The sequence below is a fragment of the Leptonotus elevatus genome, chromosome 14, assembly GCF_054856555.1.
Source record: "Leptonotus elevatus isolate MCC_2025b chromosome 14, RoL_Lele_1.0, whole genome shotgun sequence".
In the NCBI taxonomy this organism is placed as follows: Eukaryota; Metazoa; Chordata; class Actinopteri; order Syngnathiformes; family Syngnathidae; genus Leptonotus; species Leptonotus elevatus.
Window position 1 is genome coordinate 6,969,766 of NC_141252.1, and position 23,219 is coordinate 6,992,984.

The window sequence follows — 23,219 nt, forward strand, 5'->3', positions numbered from 1 at the left end:
TTTTGTGCAAAACTAAAACTGGTCGCTGACAAACACACCTATTTGCACCCATCTGCTTAAAGTGCAAGTCAACCCACAAAATATCTTTATACGTTGTAAGTGTAAACACGGCATTCTTATTAACTCATTCACTCCCAGCCATTTTCACTGAAGCAACCCCCTTCGCTCCTGGCTGTTTTACTGGTTTTTGACTGATTTTGCAAGGCCGACAGAATATTAAGTAAGGAACCTACCAAAATAAAGATTAGAGTCTCTTCTTTCATCAAGAAATAAAATATATTTGTATCTGTTTCCGTTTTGCAGCAATTAGCATTAGAATAAAGCTCAGTTTCATCATTATTCACAAACCTGGCAAAAAGAGCTCGTTGCAACATAGCCCTGGCTGATCTCGTATACTCTCCTGCCACCTGTTGGCCGTTTTTTTGTAATAACTACCATTGCTTTAAGTGACCTCTTCAGGTCAGAGGCTGCATCAAACCCATCTGTATGCTCTAGCATAAAAAAGCACAAGGACCATGGCAATATTTAAAATAGAACATGTTCATACGTTTCCGGGTGCAAATGAGTTAATGTGTGCGTAAAGCAGCAAAATCCACCTGCTTTCTCAGACCACCAATCACGGCTCAGCTTTGGAAAACTGGTAAGCCGTGATTGGTTGTTACCTGACCCCTGAGCAACTATGATGTCATTTTTAGTCGATTGCAAGTGGCAAAATGGCCGCCCTTAGCATACTTCTCAACTGCGGTAGTTTTCATGTGTGAAGTGTTACATGAGCATAAACTGCCCAGAATTATTTACATTTCAACCGATACATTGATTCCAAAATCGATGTGTTGTCAATTTTGACATCATTGTGGGACTTTGATTTCCTGTTATTTGGATTAATGGCACATTAATAGCTCTTTTGACAGGAAATGGATAATGCCCTGTGGAGCTAACATTAGCTAGCAAGCTAGCAATTATGTTTTGCTAAATTACTCAAAGACAAACCAAGGTAACATCTTATACAAATGTGCCACCTGGAAGTAACCTGGCACGTTTACAAACATTAGGAATCATTTCGAACCAAATCTCTTATTTTGTATTGCCGGCATACCTTTTGGTAGGCCTCTTTGCTGTTCAGCGCAAGCTCCTGTTGAGTGGCATTGGAAGTGTAAATGGCCGAACGGTACCGAGTCCCGATGTCGGCGTGCTGCTTCATACCTGCGTACACGGACACACAATAGCGAGCATAAGTGGCACAATCACCGCGTACACATTCCCATTTGCATCTAAAAGCTTTCACAATTATGTCATCATCCCGCATCTTGAATTCACTCAGCCAAATGTATTTAGGAGATCACTTTCGGCGTCTGCGGCGTGCTGGTGTAGGTGGGTGCGTGTTCCTTTCCTTTGTCGTCCATGCGCGTCAACATTTTCATCAGCTTTACATCAGAGTGTTTTTGGAGGACCGAAGCAAAGTATGTGTGGATAAGGAGGCCAAAGAGCTGCTGCCACGACTTGCGTGCTCTTCACAAGCGACGTCACTGAGCAGCTTTGACGTCCGTGAAAGCCTCCGCGCTCTATTTCTTGCTTTTTATTCTCCTCCATATCATTCTTTTCTTCATGCGTCCTTACCGTCTATCTTCTTTGTTGTTGGGTATTGCAACACAGTAGCCGTGATATATTCACATATCCACACACTTTGGACGGAGGAATCGCAGCATTGGGATACTTTTTCCAATGGCATCACAATGACGTGCGCTTACAGGGGTCATACTTTTTGCTTAACCTGCTTGACTTCAAACTTGGACTGTACCAACAGGGGGAAAAAAAAAAGCTTTCCACATACTATATGATGGGGCATAACATTTTGCGTTCCAAAATTCCTTGGTTGCACCTATGTAACAGCCCACAACGTACAAGAAAGTCTTCTGGAGCCATATGCTGAACGGGAAGTCCACCATTTTGACTCTATTTGGGAATTGGGAGCCATTTTGGGCCTTTAATAGAGGTCATATATAAACAAACTCACCTTATAGAATTCATCCAATCAAACTTTGGTCGTTTCATCTAAAGATGTTTACGATGAAAATTTATTTCATCTGGTTTTGACTCGAAAACCCATTAAAACTAAAACTTTGCTCACACACAAGACTTGGCATTAATATTTTAAAAGGTTTTTGTCCCATGTACCACTAACCCCAACGTGCCAGTATCCCCATCGTGGACAGGATTGCGAAGGCCCTTTATTGCTGCTCGCAGCTCTAGTTCAGTTTGTTTTACAATAAACTAGTGCTGTCACTATCGAATATTTTTAGAATCGATTATTCTATTAATTATTTAATCGATTAATTGGATTCATTTTAATTTTGCATTTAAGCATTTTCCCTTGATTACTGTATATTAACCAGTAGTTGGTAGTTATTTTGTAAAAAAAACCCAACAACAGCGATTTACGTTGTATTATGTTACCGGTTTGATTATTGTTTTCTAAAGTAAAAACAAATGCTAGCAAATGTATTACTTTGATTAAACACAGAAGATAATCAGTCCTCTTTCATGAGAATTTACATAAATCAGTGAACAAAGACTGTTGATATGCTGAAATCAGAGGATTTGGACAATTAAAAAAAAAAAGGCTCCAAACGATTACTAGATTTTTAAAATAGTTGTCGATTAATTTGATAATCGATTACTCGATTAATTTTGACAACTCTACATTTAATGCAAGTACCAGCTTGAAGCACACATTTATGATCTTTTTAAAATATATCTGCTGCTTGTTGCGACGTTTGCTGACTCCATTTAGTCCTCATAACCTTCATTTTTGCCTGCAAATCAAGATGGAAAAAATTGGGGAAAAAGGAAAAAAGTGACTTAAAAAACCCGTAAGTTTGGTGGGCAACTCACTTGCCCACTCCAACAATAAAATCACTCTATATATCTAATGCACTGACACTCACATGCCATCCAACCTGGAACTGCGGCTTAAAAGGTACATATCTAACACACAGACACAACAATATGAATTTTCTATACATTTTATGGCAGCTATCGATTTTGTGTCTAAATGTGTTCACTAAGTGGCGGTGGGTCTAGAATGTGCCCCCCATGAGAAACCGGGATCAACTGTACTGCATTTTTACAGTTTGACTCTTTAACCTTTTTCTTGTGTGCTGCTACCATCAAAAGCAGAATTTAACAAGCCTGATTCAATTGTATTCAATCATCAGCGCGGTTACTCCCCAATCAAAGCAGCTCGTCGTTAGCTCCACCCACTCACAGCTCCAGCCTTGCTTTTGATTATTCCAACTCTCCAACCAATCCCCAAAGAATTGAGTCCTCAAAGAAACACAACGGCAACAAACACAAGCCCCCCCCTCAAAACAACTCAGCCATCTCTCATACGCTTTCTCCATTTTTAACAGCCCCCTTCGTTATTTTCTCCATCCGTCAAAGGCGGCAGTAATTATTAATGAGAGCCTCCCTGTTCCCTCTGCATTATGCATGAGAGAGCCTTGCTTCTTGAAAGCACGGGGTAATGGGGGGGTTGGACCGAAAGGGGGAGGGGCTCCCGGGGTCACACGTGCCCGCTCGCACAAACGGCGCCGCCACGCGGGGGTCGCTGACCTGCACCCCGTGAAAATATTAATTAACCCCCGCCGACAGAAGGAGCGGCGGTGCTGACAACAAGAGCGTTTCAAAAGTGGCCCCCTTTTAAACGGTTGACAGACAAACGGAATGGGGAATCAGACAGACGTCTTAAAGAGCACGCGCTCCTTGTTTGAACCTGCTGGGATTGGTAGCAGAAGCTCGGCAAGATGGTTCTCATTGTTTATCCTCATCCTTCACACTCTTCTCTTCAGAGGCTTTTTAATCTTTCGTAGTCCCACACCCCGCCTCTCGCTCATTTCCTGCCGACACTTTAAAGCGTGTGCGCGTTTGAACCAAAAAGAGCAGAGAGGGGAGGGGGGGGGGGGGGTGGATCAAGTACCGGGCCGCCTTGTTGATGCACTCGCAGGGTGCGTCTTTCTTCCGCAGCCTCCGCTGCTGCTTTGACCCTCTTTCATTCCACCCCCCCCTCCGATGTATTTTTACGTAACGAGCCTTCATCCGCTAACAAGTGCCGGAGCGGGGATTAGCCTCATCTCTCCACGTACTGTCCCTGCGGCCTCCTCCAGCCTCTGGATTTCCGAGAGGGCCATCCAGCGCTCGCACGGAAGTTGAACAAGAGAAGACTGCAAATGAGGCAAATTAAAAACACCAAGAGGGGCGCCTTGCGTAACGGCCGTCAAGACATGTTAAAGCCGGTACTGTTCAGTTGTTGGTTTTTTTTCCCATCGCGGGGATGCCGAAAGCTAGTTCACCTCGGTACCTACCACTTGCCTCCATATTTTAACCAAACGCATTCATCCATTTTTTATACCGCTTACCCTGAGCTGACTGAGTGAGGGATGGACGACGCTAGTATCACAGTATTTGCGCAGGGAACAAGTACTGTCAATAATAGTGGAATAAATGAGAGTAATTGACATCCCCTCAAAATGTTTTGTCTGATGCTTTGAGATCATCACATTCATTCTGTGAGCACTCAATGAATTGCATTTAACAGTTCCAGTTTCGCCCACCACCCCCCAAAAAACCCCACCAGAACATATTTTTAATGTGATTTTTAAATAAAGAAAATAGAAATAAAAAGCTGGCAGTTCAAAATTAAGAGGAGGTCACAACTGTAACAAATTAATGACATTTCAACTGCTTTTAATGGGGGGATATGACTTGCGATACCTGTTTTGAGTTACAAGCATGGTAGGGCATCTCTTTATTTGTTATGGTATGTGACAAGTTGGATCCCAAAGCAGGAAAAGAGCATACAGGATAATTAAATTACCAAAACGACCCAAACTCAACTTTAAATACAACTTGAAGGAACAACTTCAAAGTAAAACAGTAAAATCAAAATAAAATAACACATAAAAATAACAACAATTAAAAAACAAGAAATACAAATAAACACTGGCTGTCCCTGCTGTGTGTCTTGGCCTATTAGGGGCAGTGTGGTGCCATGCATGCATGGAGTACACAGCTTACATTAAGAAGAGTAGAAGAAGAAAGTTGCGATTGAATTTATCATAACTCATTTCGCAAAGATTACTAAGAATATATGCCTAAGAATTGTTATATTACCGGTCTGTATATGTTCCTACAGCATGTGTGTGAATATTTATTATTAGAAGGAAATCACTTCCTGACCTCAAAGCATATTTTCTATTAGCATGTCAATGGGATTTTACATTAACTGCTAGCATTAGCACTGACGGTGTTTTTAAAAACAAAATATGTGTTGTATTTATATACATACAATGTGTGTAATTATTTTAGTTGTGTGCTCCGTTTTAACGTAAACTCCAACTAAGGTGTCTATAAACAGCTTAAAAGCACACTGATGGAAGGCCGAAGTAAGGCCCCGTCCACACAAAAAAAGCCCGTTTCAATGTATCCGCACACGTTTCTTACCGTTTGGGCAGTTCGTCCACGCGGTGGCGCCGTTTTGGAGCTTGAAACCGATCATTTTTGGAACTGGGGTCCAGAGTGGAAAATTTTCTAAACGCTCACTATACGTTCAAATGTGGACACCATATGTGATACTCCTCCAGTTTGATGACATATGCGCAACATCCTTAGCTATTACAGCAAAATATTTTGCGTGAATTTGTTTTACTGGAATCACCCGCCATTGTCACTTCCAGAGGTGGCAACTCCAGGTCCAGAAAGTTAAAACCCTACCACAGTTTGGCTTTAGGCTCTGATGCTAGCTAGCTATTTAGGTAAACAAGCACCATGGGAGGTAGCTAGCTAGCACCAGAATCTAAAAACCCTGCCTGATGCTAGCTAACTAGCCATTGATGCAAGCTAGCTAGCTCCCTAGCAGGAAAACGAGCACCATGGGAACTAGCTAGGGAGCTAGCTAGCTATCACATATCATATAATATAATAATATCATATATTAAAGCGACAGGGCAGCCATTGTAATGCGAGAAACGTTTCTTGGGAGGAGTAATATGGCGGCCTCGCAGCTTCAAAAGTCTTGGCCTATCGGCTATTCGGATCACTGGTTCGTCGTCTTCGCTGGTTCTTCTTCTACGCTTTCCGTTAACTGCTACAGCGCTACTCCAGGCTTGGCATATACATAAATCACAGCCATTACACATCCTCAGCGTCTTCTTTTGGACACACGCATGTCTTGAAACGTTTCTGTGTGTACAAGATTCTTTCGAGGAACGTGTGAACAGGGCCTAAGCATGCAGAGCCCAACACTGGGAGCTGATTACCAATCACTCCCAGGTGTGCACCTCCAAGGCTGTGAGCTGATTGGCAATCGCTCCCAGGTGCGTGCCTACTTGCTCACTGTGCCCCCTTGAGTGAAACAAGAAAAAGCACATAACATGAAACCAAACTAAACATGCTGTATTCAAAACAATGCCAACGTTTACAAACACAGATCATGACAGTAGTGGGCAGGTTACAGTCAAAGGTTGCAAAAATTTTGCTCTGCTTTTGTCAACAGCCTCAGGCTTTTTGGGTGACATTCTAGACATTTATAGTAGCTAGATAATTGTCTAAATAACAAATCTAATGGTGGCCTAAGATTGCATGGTACTCGATAAATATATTTTTGGTGGAAATGGGTTAAAAATCTATTTGACCCATCTTACCCTGGGAGCCTAACCGAGGTATCCACTGGAAGTAGGACTTAAGAAATATATATATTTTTTTATTAACAAAAAGAGGCCTGATGGAAAAATCCAAGATGGATGTCACATTTTAGTGTGGTAACAAGAGTCACAAGGCCCTGCAAGGATCAATGCTTGTTGGAGCGGGACCAAATCCCAACAGTCTAATACTCAACGGCTGTGTTAACATAGCGTTCCGTTTGTTTTTTGTTTTGTTTTTATTTTCAAATCCACTTTTAGTATTGCTGATAGTTTATTTCATTCTGAACTACTTTTTGCAGGGGTTGCAAAACATGTACAGCAGTTCTAAGAGCGATACCTAGTTCTTTATTATTTCCCTTCTTTGTCGATTTCTTTGTTATGTTTCTTTTGACATAACCGTGCCAAGTATTTTTATGCTCTAAACTTTGATACACATTTTGGGGTGTTGTACAAGTATGTTCAAGTAAACCTCACACTGCTGATAACGTGCATTAGAGACGCATGCCCAAAAAAAGTGGTAACAAACACCTCTGTCTCAAAGTGGACAATAGGAATGTGTATATGATGAACAAAGAGATCGTACTAATTGGTAATTTGCATGTTCTTCTAAATGTGATTTAATCAAACTATTTTTTTCCACAATACAAACTGTATATCTACTTATGCTCGGCCTGATGTTGTAAACGTACACGTAGACATTCATTTTGGATTCTTTGATATTATCCTTGTGTGCTGCTCCTGTCCACTTTGCTGCTGTAAAACCGCAATTTCCCCGCTGAGGGACTAATAAAGGCTGGATCTATTCCACCACCATTTGCATGGTGCAATCCAAATAAATGATGGGGACAAATGGCCGATGACTGCAGCCTCCCTTCTGTTTTTTTGTTTGTTTGTTTCTTTTATGGTGGTGCGTTCGTGCTAGTAGGTTGTGGCGTGCCCTGCGGTCCAGCTACGGCTGTGTGTGCGTGCCAGCACAGCCCTCTCTCTCTCTCTCTCTCGCTCTTCTCTCTCAGCTGCTATTTTTGCCCTCGTCTTATGTAAGCCGCCACTGATGCGCTGGAGACAGAGGCAGAGTTTGGGATAGTGAGAGCATCCCCGGTGGATGCACACACACACACACAACACAAACACAAACACACTCATGCGCACTTGCACGTGCAGCCTCTCTTTAAGGGGAGCGAATGTGTGACAACATTCAGAGCCAAACAGTAACGTGATGCTCGGCTGGCGAAATGGCGTTGTGTGTGTGTGTGTGTGTGATGGGAGGACGAAGTGTACGAACACATCATAATCACTACTGTTGCTTGCGTGTATTTTCCACAACGGGGGGCTCTCAAACGTGACTTCATGGTTCTGGGCATGCTGTCAGAGCCCAGTGACCCTTTCGCTTTTTATTTTTAGCAACATCCAATCTCGCACGTTATTCTCGCTCTACTCAAATGAGTCCAAATAAGCACACAGACGCACACAGAAACGTGTTTTCCAAATAATTATAATAATAATAATAGTAATGAAGCACAACTCACGAAGCGTTACTCACAATATGATAACGTAAAGACCATGTCAACATCATGCTGAAACAATTATTCACTAATCAATATTTTAGAGGTACCTATGATACTTTTGCTGTACTATGTAACCGAAGAAGACTTTTTGTATATGAGGGTATTAATATTTTTGGAGGGGGGGTATGTAACATTCAGTATGATACCCACAAAGAAGATGCAGACGTACCTAAAAAAAATGTCATGTAAAAAAAGTTCATTTATTCCAGTATTTCAATTCAAAAAGTGAATCTTGAGTGTAGTTTGTGCCCCTGTGAGATGGACTTGCTAAGGTGATGCAAGACAATACAGTAGTTTGGGAGCGAGAAATAGATGGTATTAGACTGGCCAAGTCAGTCTCCAGACTCAAACCCGACAGAAGAGACGTGAAGGGACTAATCCACCAAAACAATCCATCCATCCATTTCTCCATCCATATTTTGATGTAAAATTAAAGAGACGATCCGATTCAATGAATAACATACATGGCTGTAGATACAAAAATAAAACGATTTTCAGACTTCTATTCGGCTACACGTCATCATTTGGGATTGAATGATCAAGGATGCAGAGGCGTATCTTCCGCTTAAATTTGCAATGTATTTTTACCTTATGCCACGATCCCTTCGTAATACAACTAGTTTTATGTTATGCACGTTGCCAATGACAGCTACGCAGCGCTAGAAATATCACTACAAATATCAGTTCACTTGTCCATGCCATGTTTGGATACTGAAAATAGTACATGAATACATTTTTCTACGAAAATGATGTGCCTAACTCAAACTGTGCGTAAACAGGGACGTTCGTAACTTGTGGTTCAACTTTATATTATACACTACAGGGAGTCCTCGCGTTACGGACGAGTTCTGTTCCTACGCTGGCGAAGTAACCCGATTTTTGACTTAAGTCGGATTTTACCTTTAAAGTGGATATTTACATGAAAATACTTTGTACAGAAATGTTCAAATATTTGCGCCACCCGGGAGATGCCGGAAACAATATTTTGTGTTTCCGCACGCACATTCATTGCTGACGGATGGCAAAGCGGAGCTAATGGAAACTTAAAGACGCAAATGCGACGCGCCTGATGGCGAGCCGACCTGCTCGATGGGCGGCAGTTGCTGGAGGTAACAACAACACAACTTTAAATTACTTTAAAATGGCGTGATTACTGTGGGAAATTAACAAAAAAGAAGGCATGGGCGCCGTATAGTCGAAATGCCGTAGGTCGCGTACGACACAACTCGAGGACTCCCTGTATTGCGTTTACAGTAAATGTCTCCAAACACTTCTAGGCTGTAAATATAGATTTAACTAATGTAAACTGTAAGATTAATTACTGTGGTTAGCTTGCACACTGGAAGGGACGCAAACCACCAGCATATTGCATATTGTTCGGAACATTATACAAGAACCCCCTGTACTGATATGATAAAACATAAAGATGAAATATTTTGTCCAGCAATTAATCAATCACACTGTATCTGGATTCTGGATTTTCAGCGCAATAATATAAAAATATATATCTGCGGTGGATACAATCCAATGTATTAATGTATTCCGATGGGATATAATTATCACTGGTTCTCGAGTTACCAAGGCCATTGATGTTTCAGTTTTATTCAAGGGCATAAAAATCACAGATGTACAGAGCCAAGTCTGCAAAAGCTGTAACAGTTATTGTTAATTTGCCCCCCCCCCCCCCCCCATTTTCTCATCAAAACACATGCTATCCTTACCTGTTTACTTTTTGCTGCAAGGTGCATAAATGGCGCTCTAATGAGATATTTTTTGTTGTTGTTGCTGTTTGTCTACATCCAAACAGACGTCTTTATAAGTTTAACATAATCAAAAGGACACGAAAAAGAGTGCACCCCCAACACACACACACACACACACACACACACACACGTGCCGGGCAATCTCCATAAATTACAGCCGTCAAGCGAGCGCCAGGGTGTAATAAGTGACACCTGGTAATGAGCACACCATGTGGGGGGTAGGGGGGCGGGGTGGCAAGGGTCAGGGTCAGAGTTCAAGGTGAGCTCCTGTGGGGGTTTTCTTTTTCTTTTTTCACAAGATGGGGGAAGAATCCCCTAAATTGAGGCAATGTGGTGACTCAGGGCGACAGGGGAGTACCCCCAAAAGGGAATTGGCGTGTGTCGCAGCCAGCTGGGATGAAGATATGATTATTGGGGAATATTCATGCTCATTTGTCCGGGACCAACGACCACCAGTATGACTTAGCAGATGGACTGATTGGCTTCTATTTTGGGGATTGGATCCCATTCTTGCCACAACAATAGCCAAGCCGCAATGTCGGTTTTGATGCATTTAATTTGGCAGTTGCAACACTTAGAATAAGTTCAAATGGATAACTCATAATTGCACACTTCCTTTAAATTCAAACATTAGAATTTGGATTTACACCAAATCGCGTTACTTACAATAAAAAAAAAATGAAGTAATATTTTTATATAAACGTGAAACATCTTTACTGGGATTTAAGCTTGCATGTAGCAATTTATTTAAAAAAAATGGTGCCGTTTTAAAACTATTGGGCAATGTTGTAAGACCTTTGAACAACAGCTTTAAGATTAATTACGGCCTTTAATTTGGAAATGTTTAAGCATCTGCGAACACTCTTATGATGCCCCCTTGGGCATAAGTCTAAAAGTTTCACTGGGGTTTATGAATTATTCACAAAGAACCTGGTCTTACGTTTTTTAATTTTAACCAAAATTCCTACAGGACACACAAAACCCTATCTAAGAAACTTATCAAGCAGATCATTTTGGGGAATCCAGAAGTGCTCTGGGAGAGGCCAGCACCAATTGTCATAGTGCGTTGAAATGAAATGCAGCATTGAAGTAGTTTTGACATTGGTGATATGACATGACACCTTCTTGTGATTGGCTCCGTTGGCTCCGTTTAAAATTAATTGTATTGCTGACTAGACGACATGTCTAATTAATTTTCGTTTCTGGCAATTCCAAAATGTTTACACAAGCTAAAAAAAACCTCTCTTACATTTTGCGCATTTTGCCAGAATAACTGCAGACGTGGCATTCAAAGACACAAAATCAACCATGGCAATTTGTCTCATCTATTTGAAACGTGCAAAATAAACATGCTAATCCTTCGTTCACCAAATTGGTCGATTGGCTTCCGCATATATTTGCGTGAGCAATCAAGTTTGCACCTGTGTAAACCTTACGTAAACCATTCCTTTGTTTTTGTACAAAAAATATTAGCCACAACTCAAAAGCGCGAAGAGCAAAAAAACTCCTCGTCTAATCACACCCGTATTGTTTTATTTATCGGCCTAAATGTTCATATATGTGCACAAACTATCAAAGATAAATAAGGGCGATGCACGTTCACTGACGCATCATCACTAAGTTAGATCATAAATAGTACATGTCCCCAAAAAAGAGGAAGGATGGAGGGAAGAAGAAGAAGGAAAAGAGACAAAGTGAAGGAGGGGGGGGGGGGGGCGGTAAAGGCCTTGGTTGTTGAGATGAACAGCGGCGGGTGTGGAGGAGGGGAGCCGAGGAAGGGCAGGGATGATGTTGGGGGGGGGGGGGGGGTGGGGGTGGATGAGGAGCTGGGAGGAGAGAGTGACTAAGAGATAAAAGAAGAGCGAGGGGATGCAAGAGTGTTTATGTGGTGAGCGGATGGCCTCAGGGAGCCGTCGACTCACTGCGCTGCTCTGCGGATGTGCTGACGGGCCGCACGTTCGCTCAGTCGCTTGCCTTGTGGGCCCGCCGCAAACAAGGAAAGGGGCAGGTGAGATGGGTGAGGATAGAAGCGAGGATAGGTTGCAATGGGAATGGAAGCATACGTAAAAAAAAAGAAAAGAAAAAAAAAGTGGAATTGGATCATGTTTGGTTGGGTTAGGGAATAATAAGCTGATTGTGGAGTTTAACGCAAAGGAGGGGGGGATGAGATATGTTGGAGCAGCTAGAAAAGACGTTCCATAGGGGAAAACAAAATCAAGGCCTTCCTATGAACTCTGAGCAATTAAAGTGGGAATAAGTTGGGAGCCTTGTGCATATTAGGCGTATCATCGTAAATATCAAACCGTGTTTCCTGCCTCCGCCGCCGTTGCACTTTGACACGCCGATGTCACTTTTGTGAGTTTGTCACCGTGCGCTCATGTGTGAGGTTGCATTATTGAAGAGTCGTCATAACACAAGACATAAGGGGGCTTTGAAATTTTTTTTGGGGGGGGGTGGTGTAAGTAGGATGTGGGCGAGGGGGGGGGGGTCGTCTTTATGCAACATCCCAGAGAAGCCGGCAGATTGTGACTAGTGTAGCTGAATATAGAAAGAGGGCACACGGCAAAGGCTGCTGGGAGTTTCTGATTGGCTGCTAATGTTGCTATCCGGGCCGGGATTGGTGGAGCCGACGCGAGCCCCGACATCACGTTGTCGGGACTAAACCCCTTTGAACTGAGGCAAAGCGGAGCGGCGCACATCTCGAAACAGGCGTAACATGCATCCATACGTGACAGACGCCGCCAACAAAGTGCGCAACGGTGGACCCCCCCCAACACATACACACACACTGCAGACCCCCCCCCAAAAAAATTCACAAACTCCTGTCTTTCTATATATAAGTGATGAACTTCCTCTACTCCGCCATTCTCTTCCGAGTGCATCACTGTAAGGTGGACGGAATAAATTGGAGCTTAAGCACGCGTGAAGGCACAGCCAGCGGGCCACATCACGCCACATTTGTCAAATCAGAGCAGTTTTTTTTTCTTTTTGGGCTGCACGTGAACTTCAAATCGGTGAAGGTGGGTGGCGGTGGGTCGGGCGGCTGTGGGGCCGCAACGGCACAGAGTTACGCTCGGAAAGTCAAAGAATATATAAAAATGTGTACTTATTTTGGAAGGTGTGCTTAACTGTGGCTTGGAGTGCGAAGACAACAAACGGTGCTGGGTCGTAAATAAAACATGAGATGAAGACAGGGCTGTGAGTCAGGGGAAACGCATGACTACTCGGCACGGCCCCCTTGGTGCGTCTTTGCCCACGGTGCTGACACACAACACGACCTAAAGCTCTAGTGTAGCTCCGCTGCTTTCGGATGACCTTGACGACCCCTTCGTCCCCCCCCCCCCCCCCGCCTTTTCATCCTCACTTTTGATGCGATGCGGCGCTTATGAATATCATTGACACCCACCAACTTCAAAATTTCTCATTGATATTAACTGTGAATCAATTGATAATCTGTATTTATTTTTTTGCGAAAAATCGTTATTGGCATTGGCCTAAAAACACAGTATATCAATTTCTACGACAATAAAAGCCTATTTTTTACTGAAAACATTTTGGTCAAACTGTATCAGCTTGAAGGCGTTCCATACTTGATGCGGTGCTGTATTTGGGTCATGCTGAATATATAAGTGCAATCATGACGGATGCAAAACATGACGGCATGAACTAAAGTAATGTCACTGAGTACATGCGATGTGTGTGTGTGTGTGTGTGTGTTTGCGTGTGTACGGTGGTGACAAGCAGGCCTATAAATCTTTGATTCGCTTCCTCCCAACTTGTCATACCCCCACCCCCTTTTCGCCTTTCCATTCCATGTGAGTGAGCAGAGTAGCTCTTTGCCTATCCTCTTGCTGCCTCCTCTTCCTCATCCAGCGCCCTCCTGGTGCATTAACGTTCTTACATCACCTCCTCCAGTGAGCAGGCCAAACAAGAGATTCACAAAGAGATGAAGAAATTCCGGAGTTTTCAACCAAATTTAAAAAGTCACACAATAACTTGCAATTAGTCCTTTTTCTTTCGTTTTTTTTTGTAACGGCACTACAAAAGAATACCAACAATGGCAAAAATGGAAATTAGATGAAAAAATCTGAACAGGAAATTTAATTATTGCCACAAAAGCAACACAATACAATACAGTTTTTTGCTTTGACTTGCAAAAATACACTATGTGTATTTCATGCAACCAAATAAATGTCAAAGGAAAGGCCCTCGTGGTTTAATGCTAACACTAATTAGCATCGACAGTATGTTGTGGTGATTTAACCTTTAGGCAATGGATTGAGCACAAATGTTTAAGGCAACATCATATTCTTTGTCCTTGCATAGAATGACTAATATTAGTGCCGTACTGATGAGCACACACATTCCAACAATTTTTGTTTGTTGCGGGGTGGCTGGAACAAATGAATGGCATTTCTAACGCTGCATTGCCCTAACTTTCAACTTTTTTTGCTCTCTTTTTGCTGCCCAAATTTAAATCATTAGCAAGCTTCAGATACCAAAATGAAAAGACTCACAGCGAGCGCCCCGCAAATCCGACTTCACATTTCTCCTTTTATTATGTTGTATTATTCGGTTTTACAATACAGTGTTGTTTTTATTTATTAAAAAAACAATTAACAAAAACCTTTGGTAGGTTTCTGGTGACTGGAATAGATTCAAGGCAATTTCAGTTCATTTCAATGGACATAATCTTGGTCGCAGAATGAATATATATAGATATATATATTTTTTTTTAAATAGTGACTCACGATTTGGGAACTTATAGCGTACACAAGAAACAGACTCCCAAAATGCGGATATATTTTGGGTTGGCATGTCTCTCCATGGATGGCTGGATGTCAGACACATTAACACTGTCCGCCATTGACTTCCACCCTTGAGACCTCCCCCCACCACGACGTACACGTCTGGGCAGCATCCTTCTGCTCCAATACACCCTTCTCGTGTCCCCTTCGGGATGCCTCCAGTTTGCTGTGCGACGTTTTTTTTTTGGAGGGGCATGCGTGCAAGCGCAACTACCTTGTGTCGGATCGTGGTTCTCCCAGAAGAGTTGCAGCAGCTCCGCCAGGCTTATCTCTTTGGGAGAGAAGACCACCCTCACCACTTCAGTGTGTCCAGTAAGACCTGCAGGACAGGACACGAAATTAGAGCTGTAACTAACAATTATTTTAATAGTCGATTAACCTGTCAATTATTTGGGTGATTCATTAATGAATCAGAAAAAAACTAAACAATTTCAATTAATAATTAACTTCCTTATATTCAAAAACAGGACTTCACATTGACAATGCAAAAAATAATGCTCAAATTAATTATGATTCAGGTTGATCCGTAACATGCCAGAAAATAGGCAAACATTTTGATAATTGTTTTCCAAAGTCAAAGCAAATGTCTGCAAATGTTTTATTTTGATTCAACACAAAGATAATGTATCTACTTTAATGGAGGACTATAGGAGTCTGAGCAGATTTATTGTTGAGGCTGAGAATTTTTACAATTTTAAATTAATCAAACCAGGACTCTAAATGATTAATCAGTTATGAAAATAACTGTTGATTAATTTGCAAATCGATTAGTTGTCAAGTAATCAAATAATTGTTGCACTTCTAAATGTGTGGTATGACCAACACAACACACAGCACACACTAGGTGCGTTTCCATTACCCCCAGTTTTGAGCGAAAGGCAAATTGCGCAAAAGCAAGCTGGTAATGGAAACACATGATTTTCAAAAAATATCGGCAAAAAGTTTTTACGCTCTCATGAGGTGGTTTTTGAGACATGTCGAAATAGAAGTACTTCGCAAAAGTGTAATGGAAACACTTTTCCCCTGTAGTAATGTGACACCCGCCCGGTCGCGGAGGAAAGGAAGTAGGAAGTACGGGGGACGCGCTTTCGTGTCAGAGCTGCCTCTTGAAGGGATAACAAGTCTTTTTAAGGACAACGCGATTTAGCTATAGAGCCAATATGCTGCCGTTCAGTGCACGTTCCATATCGTTGCATGAGAAATGGCCGTTACCCCGGGCAACAAGCAAACGAGCGACATACGGCACACGTCCTCGTTGAAATCCATCCGTCCGCACCATAACACAAGTTAGAAGCGCACACTCGCAACACTAACACCAAATGCCCGAACCCGCCCGATGAGGGGAGAGAGATGTTTTTAAAGTAATCTTAACAACGTCCGCGTTCCGTAAACATCATGAGCACCTCCTACAGAACTGCGAGATCTTGCGAGACGGGACATTACGAGAATTGCGCCTCAGAAGCGAAACGCTCACCAATGGAAACACCGACAAGTCAAAATTGTACTTTATCGAAATGGTACAATATCGTTTTGATTTTTGCGAAAAACTGTAATGGAAACGCAGCTACTGATATCTTCACTGCCAATCGCATTTGCCATGGTTTCCCCTAGTGCTTTATAGGTCTGGCAAACCGCCCGGCCTATTTTGTGCCCCCGCCAGGATAAGCATCAACAAATGACAAATTTGATTTGTTGGATGTCTGTCTTCGTCCGCACCAGCGACAAATAAGATTGAGCACATGTCGTGTGTCCTTAGCAGATTAAGACTAAACAAAAAAACAACACTTTTAACACACCATTGACCACAGGATGATCGCTCAGGACAATCCGATAATAGAGTCTTGAATTTGATCTCTTAACAGGCCTTTGAGCAGAAGGGTGAGGGAAGGCTGAAATTTGTCGGCATATGTCACCCCACACCACGGGCTAGTTCACAGGAAAAAAAAAATCAGATATATCCAATTGGGCCTTTTCTGACAGTGATCCGAAGAGGGGGTAAAAATGTCATTCTTTACACCTCACATCACAGGATAATCGCTCAAGATCATTTTAGAAACAAACAATAATCAGACCTTTCGCTATGCAATAATAGCTGAAAATCAAGACCTTTGAATTTGATCGGAATGGTAGTGAAAGGCTCAAATTTGATTGTTGGTATATGTGCACTCCGCTGGTAAAATGTACAACTACATTACATCCAAAGCAGCAGGCGGATACTGCCAACATTTGACTTTTTGTCACCAACATCTCTTTTCAACATGGTCTCATCCGGTTGTTTTGATCGGCCGTGTGTGATCGCTGCATTCACACCTGTCCAAACAAACTATACCGAGGGGCTAAATGAAGCGTTCAATCCGAGCCAACTGTACAAGGCAGGTGCGAAAAACGCCTTGAGGGAGCCATGCGTCGGGACGGATGCCGCAGTGACTTTGACAAAGTATCCTGTCCTTTCAACCAGCGGTCAAAACTTTTTTTTATTCGCCTTCAAACTATCGAACAGTCTTTACCTGCTTGCTTCTTTTTTGCTGCAACTCTGTAGGAGCTGTGAGCGCAAACGTGGTCTCAATCTTAATTCATATTCTTAACGCGCACTCAACTGTACTCAGTTTTGTGCAAGTTACTTTCAAAATATGACAACACGAGACTGAGATTTGAATGGTTGTGATTATTATAACTAATTATAATAATAATCATGGCAACGTTGAGGCCCTCAGAAAGGTGACTTATTCAGCCGACTTCCAACTGGGGCTCAGATGGGCCAATTCCGTAACTACGAGCCGTTGGAATTGATCTGAGCAGTGTCGGTCGGCACTCAAGTCTGGACTCTTGGACTTCTTGGCATTTGACTCAGACTTGTCTCGGACACCATCATCGACCGGACCGAGTCAAACTATGTTTTTATTTCTGAAAATTCATGTTCTCCCCAAAAAATCTTGAAATTAAGTTTTTCAGATTGTCAAAATCTATGGCGGGAACCATGGCTACCTGGCAGCAAGCTATCTGATTGGTTAACCTGACCACGAGCGCCAAAGCACGCAGTCTTTTTCTTTCAGTCATGTCAATTTGGTTTTATCAACCATCCAGAATTGGCATTAGTCATGTCTTAAAAAAACAACAACACCGTGAGGCAACCTGCAGCTTCTGTAAGAAGACAATTTCAAAACACACAGCACCACTTTTAACTTTGTTTCGAGACTTGCAGAGGCACCACGAAAAGAGGTAAGCTGCCGCCTACCGCTATTCCTTGTTTAAGAGGCAAGGTACGCGTTTTCACGTTTTTGTATTTATATTAGGGAGCAAAAACAACATGGCTCCCATTTCATAATGGAATTTCTCTAATTTTGTGGTTGAGAAAATATTTTTCTAGCTTAATGTTTACTCTTGATCTCATCTGAACTTGGACCTTTGTGACTCTGAACTTCATGTCTCGAACTGGACTTGGACTCTCACTTTTGTGATTTGGACTTGACTTTGATTCAGACCTTTGCAACACGGGCTTGACTCGGACCATTGTGACTCGGACTTGACTTGGACTCGCACTTTGTGGACTGACTTGACGGAGAATCTGATCTTTTTGTCTCAGACTTGGCTTGGACTCGATAAATAGAGACTTGACTACAGTCCTGCTTCAAACCAAGATCTTGTGGTTTAATTTCCAGCATGGGTTCTTTTAGGTATGTCCTGTTATGATCGGGAAACTGAAACTGACTGAACAGAAAACCATTTCAAGAAATGAAATTAATTATAGACATGTCCACCTAATTTTGTGTTGATCTGTAATATTGTTGAAATTATTGTCTTGTCGAAGACCACAAAGATTCCAACGGGGCCTTGCACTGCCTGATATTCAGGCCCCGAATAAGTAGTTCCATGCCTACGATGTAACCTCTTTTGTCACATTACCACGTCGCATTACCACTTTCCAGTCTGCCCTTTAATCCTTATTTAGCTTACTTGGCTTCCATCAGTCCTGTCTGTCTCTTTGACCGTTCTGACCCTGTTGTGTTGACAACTCTTCACCGCGATGCCGTAGCCGACGTTCCGCTCCGTCACGGTCACTGGAGCGACGCCTGCACCTTCTCTTCTAGCCATTTCTTTCTTTGGATGTTCTTTCCCGTCAGAAAGTTTATTCCCGCCCTCCCCCCTCAAGCTCTAGCTGTCATCCGGCTCCATCCTATAGCTGATGCAGAATCCCTTGAAGGGCTTTCGCTCAGAATGTCTGCCAGCCAAAGCCCAAAGCGTCCTTCGTCCTTTCCGTGTCCGATCCTGCTTTGCCCGCCATCGGTGCGCCACATTCGTTCTCTAAGCGCCTTTTTCGGAATGCACGAGGAGTTCATAATTGAAGCGCACCAAACAGAGCCAGACATCTTCATTTGAATTATATATCAATGCCCTACATGGATCTATTAGAATGTTGATGAGGAAACACACACACACACGCGCAGGTAACTGGGATGTTTGAGTGCGTTGAGATTTAAGCGCATGCCAAATCACAGTCTCGGGAAAGGAGCCCACTGATGGCGCTTCATCTGCGGTAACCTCTGCTGAGAAACGCCGCAGTACAGCGCAGAACGCAGCCCAATCCGTACAAGTAGGTCATGGGTGGGTGGGGATGGAAGAAGGAGGAGGTGGGTGGGGGAGGAATTGGTATATGCAGCCCATCTGGAGCAGTGCATTTTCAGTTTGCCTGCAGATGAAGGCAAGGCAGAGACGGCGCGAGCGTTATAATGAGTCCAACTGTGGTACTTTTTCCGGTGCATCATACCCATAAACGCATCAAAAAGCAGTGAGGCGTCTCACCAGTGCACTCCTAAAAAAAGAATTGAGCTTAAAATTAATCAGTAGCAAAACGTCAAGGGTTAACTGCAATACCTGAGCAGACCTCTTCGTAGGTGGGGTTGGGTGTAAAGCCGCCGGCAAAGCCCACCTGGGTGGAGAAGACCCCGGAAACTCTCCAGAAAAGCCTCTCGGCGCCTCAGAAACAACCCGTACCTGCACATAAACATCACTATTGCTGAGACGCCATTCAATCTGGAGGGCGATTATTGACTGTGATTGAACCATTTACCAAACATGATCATCCCCATGCCGTCTGGAAAAGGCTCCACGGTGGTGTTCTGGTTGACTGCATGTTTGTCTGTGTTGGAAAACGATTGGTGAGCAATTAAACTTATTTGTTGCCTTAAGACTTGCTTATTTTCATCTGTGATTCTGTGACGTCGGTAATAATGAGATACAACTTGACTTGGACTTGAACTACCTGATTTCAAAATTCTTGCCTGTTTATTTTGGAAAAGCTGCATTTTTCAAGGTAGTGTGCCATTCATTTAGGTCTTAGAAGTTATTTTTGTGCAGTGCGAGCGAAACTGACAACCCAACAGTAGGCTATGATGTGGGCTGTAGAGGCCACCTTCTGAAGCAAGTTTCATGAAGGTCGCGCCAAAGATGATTACCTTTAGATTCAAGGATTATGTTTTTGAAAAAAAGAATGGCAACACGAAGGATTTGGAACTCAAGATAAGTGACACAACCAACCACTATGACATCTGACACTATTAAACAGGACACAAAGCTAAAGCCAATTATTACAAAAGATTCCCCCAACTGAAGCTGCATTGTAGGAAGCTTACCCCAAAACAAGGACTTTTTTGTAGCATATTACCAATCTTTGGCTTGAAGGACTTTTGCCTTAATAGAGAGTTCCCGGAAAAAAGTTTAAGGACAAAAGATATGTTCACAAACCTTTAAAGTGGGGTCTTGAGTGCTGAATATAATTAGCTAAAGAACTAAAAGTTCCTGAAAATAGAGTTCAAGTGATCATGACGATTTGTTTGTACATATCAATTAGTGATGAAATTGTATGAATGAATGAATGAATGAATGAATGAATGAATAAGAGTGCCATGAAAGGTGGCACGGGGCTGGCACTTAAACCTCTAATGGTGCTACATGGAATTAACACGCTAAAAAGGAAGTCAGCGTGTGCAAAGTAGGAGCGCATGTGATGTCGGCGCAGCCCACAGATGTGCGAGGGGGATTAGACTTCGCTAAGAAGACTGAGGTGACTTAGCGTGCAAATCTCTGCTAAGCAAGGCTGGTTGGTACAGCAACCACTAATATTAGTCCACAGATAAACAGGCCAATGGGTACACTAAGAGCTTAGGCACACACCAATAATGGATGCTTGCTCTGAGGTCAACGTCAGATAGCTCTCGAACTGCTTAGAGAGATGTGATTTGTGACAATGACCTGAATACAAAGTTGAATCGGAAAGACAAAATAGTTCATTTCCTGGATGTTTTCATCCTGTAAAAGCAGGCCAAAGACCGGTGCTTACCTGGACTACGTTTGAGATGAAGGGATTACTCTAAGCTTAACAATTCATTTTTTTTGTCCAGTGCAACAGTCTCCAAAGAAGACTGAAAAATTCGGACACCAGTCTGTCTCATGATACACTTTTTTTTTTCCTCAAAGGGCAATGCATCATGATGGAGCCTGAAGCCTTCGCTTCAAGGAGTCCTTTTACCCATCAGAGCTGTTTTTTTTAAACGCTATTTTATTTTGTACACAGAGCATAAAACCCAGGAAGGTGGAATATTGCCGCCACTACTGTGATGTCACAACCATATCCTGGCATTCCAGCATTCCATTTGTCTAGCAATCGGATAAAATCTTTACAAGGTCATCTATGAAGGCCCCCTGGAAATGGCCGAATGGCCCAAAATGGCAGCATTTAATCAAAATGGCAGACTTGTTGTGTCTTTTCAGGCATGGGTGCTTGAGACTTTATTGTGCGTCTACTCCTGACAGACATGTTTACAGTGGTTCTCAACTGCCTGTCGTCAATCTGGGACCCGCATTTTCCTACTGTCACTAAGTCACGACCCACTTTTATTTACGCCAAGAACAATAAAGAAAATCTATTGTTAAAAAATTTACTTGGAAAGTATGCATATTATTATCCTATACTATTACACTGGCGAGCCACAATGGCAGGTGAATGGCTGTGTCTCAGCGGAGGTGACAAGCACAAGTAGTTATCACCAAGCGCCTCTAAGTAGCCAAGTAGCATATCGTATTTCACCCGAGTTGACACTACATTTTCCTACTACCAAATATTGACATGGTGTGTGAAATCTAAAGTAAGTAGTGCTAACCACCTGCAAAAGTATACGTTCAAGACTTTTAAAAGACAACAAGCATAAGAAATTCTTAAAGTGTCACCAACGGCCCTGAGGCAGTCCTCCCTCTGTCTGTACAGCAGCACTGCCAGGGTAGGAGAGTGCTCTGTCAGCTGCAACCAAGCAGCAAGTGCATTTGTTAATGTGCTTGCCTTTTCAGTCACAAAGTAAAATATTTATAGATGGTAGAGAACAGAAGAAATTCTCCCCCTATTACAACTGCATTTTGGCCAAACGTGATACGTGTGCTAAATATGCCGAAAAAGTGAGCTAGAGAACAATGAGGGAGACAAGTGTGGTGTTGGAAGTGGAGGAGGACGACGACAAGTGGGAAGAGGACAGATCGGCCTGACAAAGCAACAAAGAGACTAAATGGGTATTGGCTAAGAAGACGCATGAGTTGTTGTTAAACGTCTGTAAATTGAGATAATGATTGGTAACCTTTTTTTCCCCCTGATGAGAAAAAGGGGGTGAGTTTCATTTGTTCAAAGAGATGACGCACAATGTACAGTATTGTAGAGTTGGGGCTCGTTTTTGGTGAAATACTGTAAATGTTTGGTCACGCAGAACATGCACTGTATTGTTGTTGTGATCGTCTGGGTTTTCAGAAATTCACTGTACAAACCCCTCACTTTACAGGAAAATCCCCCCAAAACAGCATGTTGGTTACACAATTGTTTCACTGCCCCAATATTATATTATTTGTGCATAGTGACTTCCAGAAAAACGACTTACATTTTTATTAATAGATATATTTAAATGAAAATATTAAATTGGCCAAATTTGGACATACAGATATGAGGTAAGTGTATGTACCTCCTGTATTTCATATGGAAACAGGTCTGTTTGTAAAAATACAAGTGGGCAGGGAAACCTTAAAAAAAAAATTGAGATCCCTCTATGGTATAGCTCATTTAACTGAAAAATGTGTCTGTGACACAATTCCCCTCCAGTCCTCTAGGTGGCAGTGATGCCAATTAGGAAACCAACAACAACATACCGCACAACACACAAGCTTTTGAGTAACCAACCAACACAACCATTTGCTTTCCGCTTTTTGTTCATGGTGAAGGTGGCAAGCAAACAAATACCTAAACAACAAGAGGAAAAGTGATGATGTGAGAAAATGCTACCAAACAGTGCCGTCTGCAAGCCGCCCTGTTCTCGCCTCTGTCAGCTGCTCACCATCTTCACTTGGCTTTCC

General features: G+C 42.5%; 1 protein-coding gene across 1 annotated transcript in view; it reads right to left on the reverse strand.

The window, feature by feature from the left end:
• msrab (methionine sulfoxide reductase Ab) overlaps positions 1-23,219 on the reverse strand; it is a 58,629-nt gene that overhangs the window by 16,785 nt on the left and 18,625 nt on the right. The window contains 4 exon segments of the mRNA XM_086094207.1: positions 1,097-1,203; positions 15,049-15,153; positions 19,707-19,826; positions 19,903-19,971. Of these exon segments, the coding sequence (XP_085950333.1) occupies positions 1,097-1,203; positions 15,049-15,153; positions 19,707-19,826; positions 19,903-19,971 (401 nt within the window).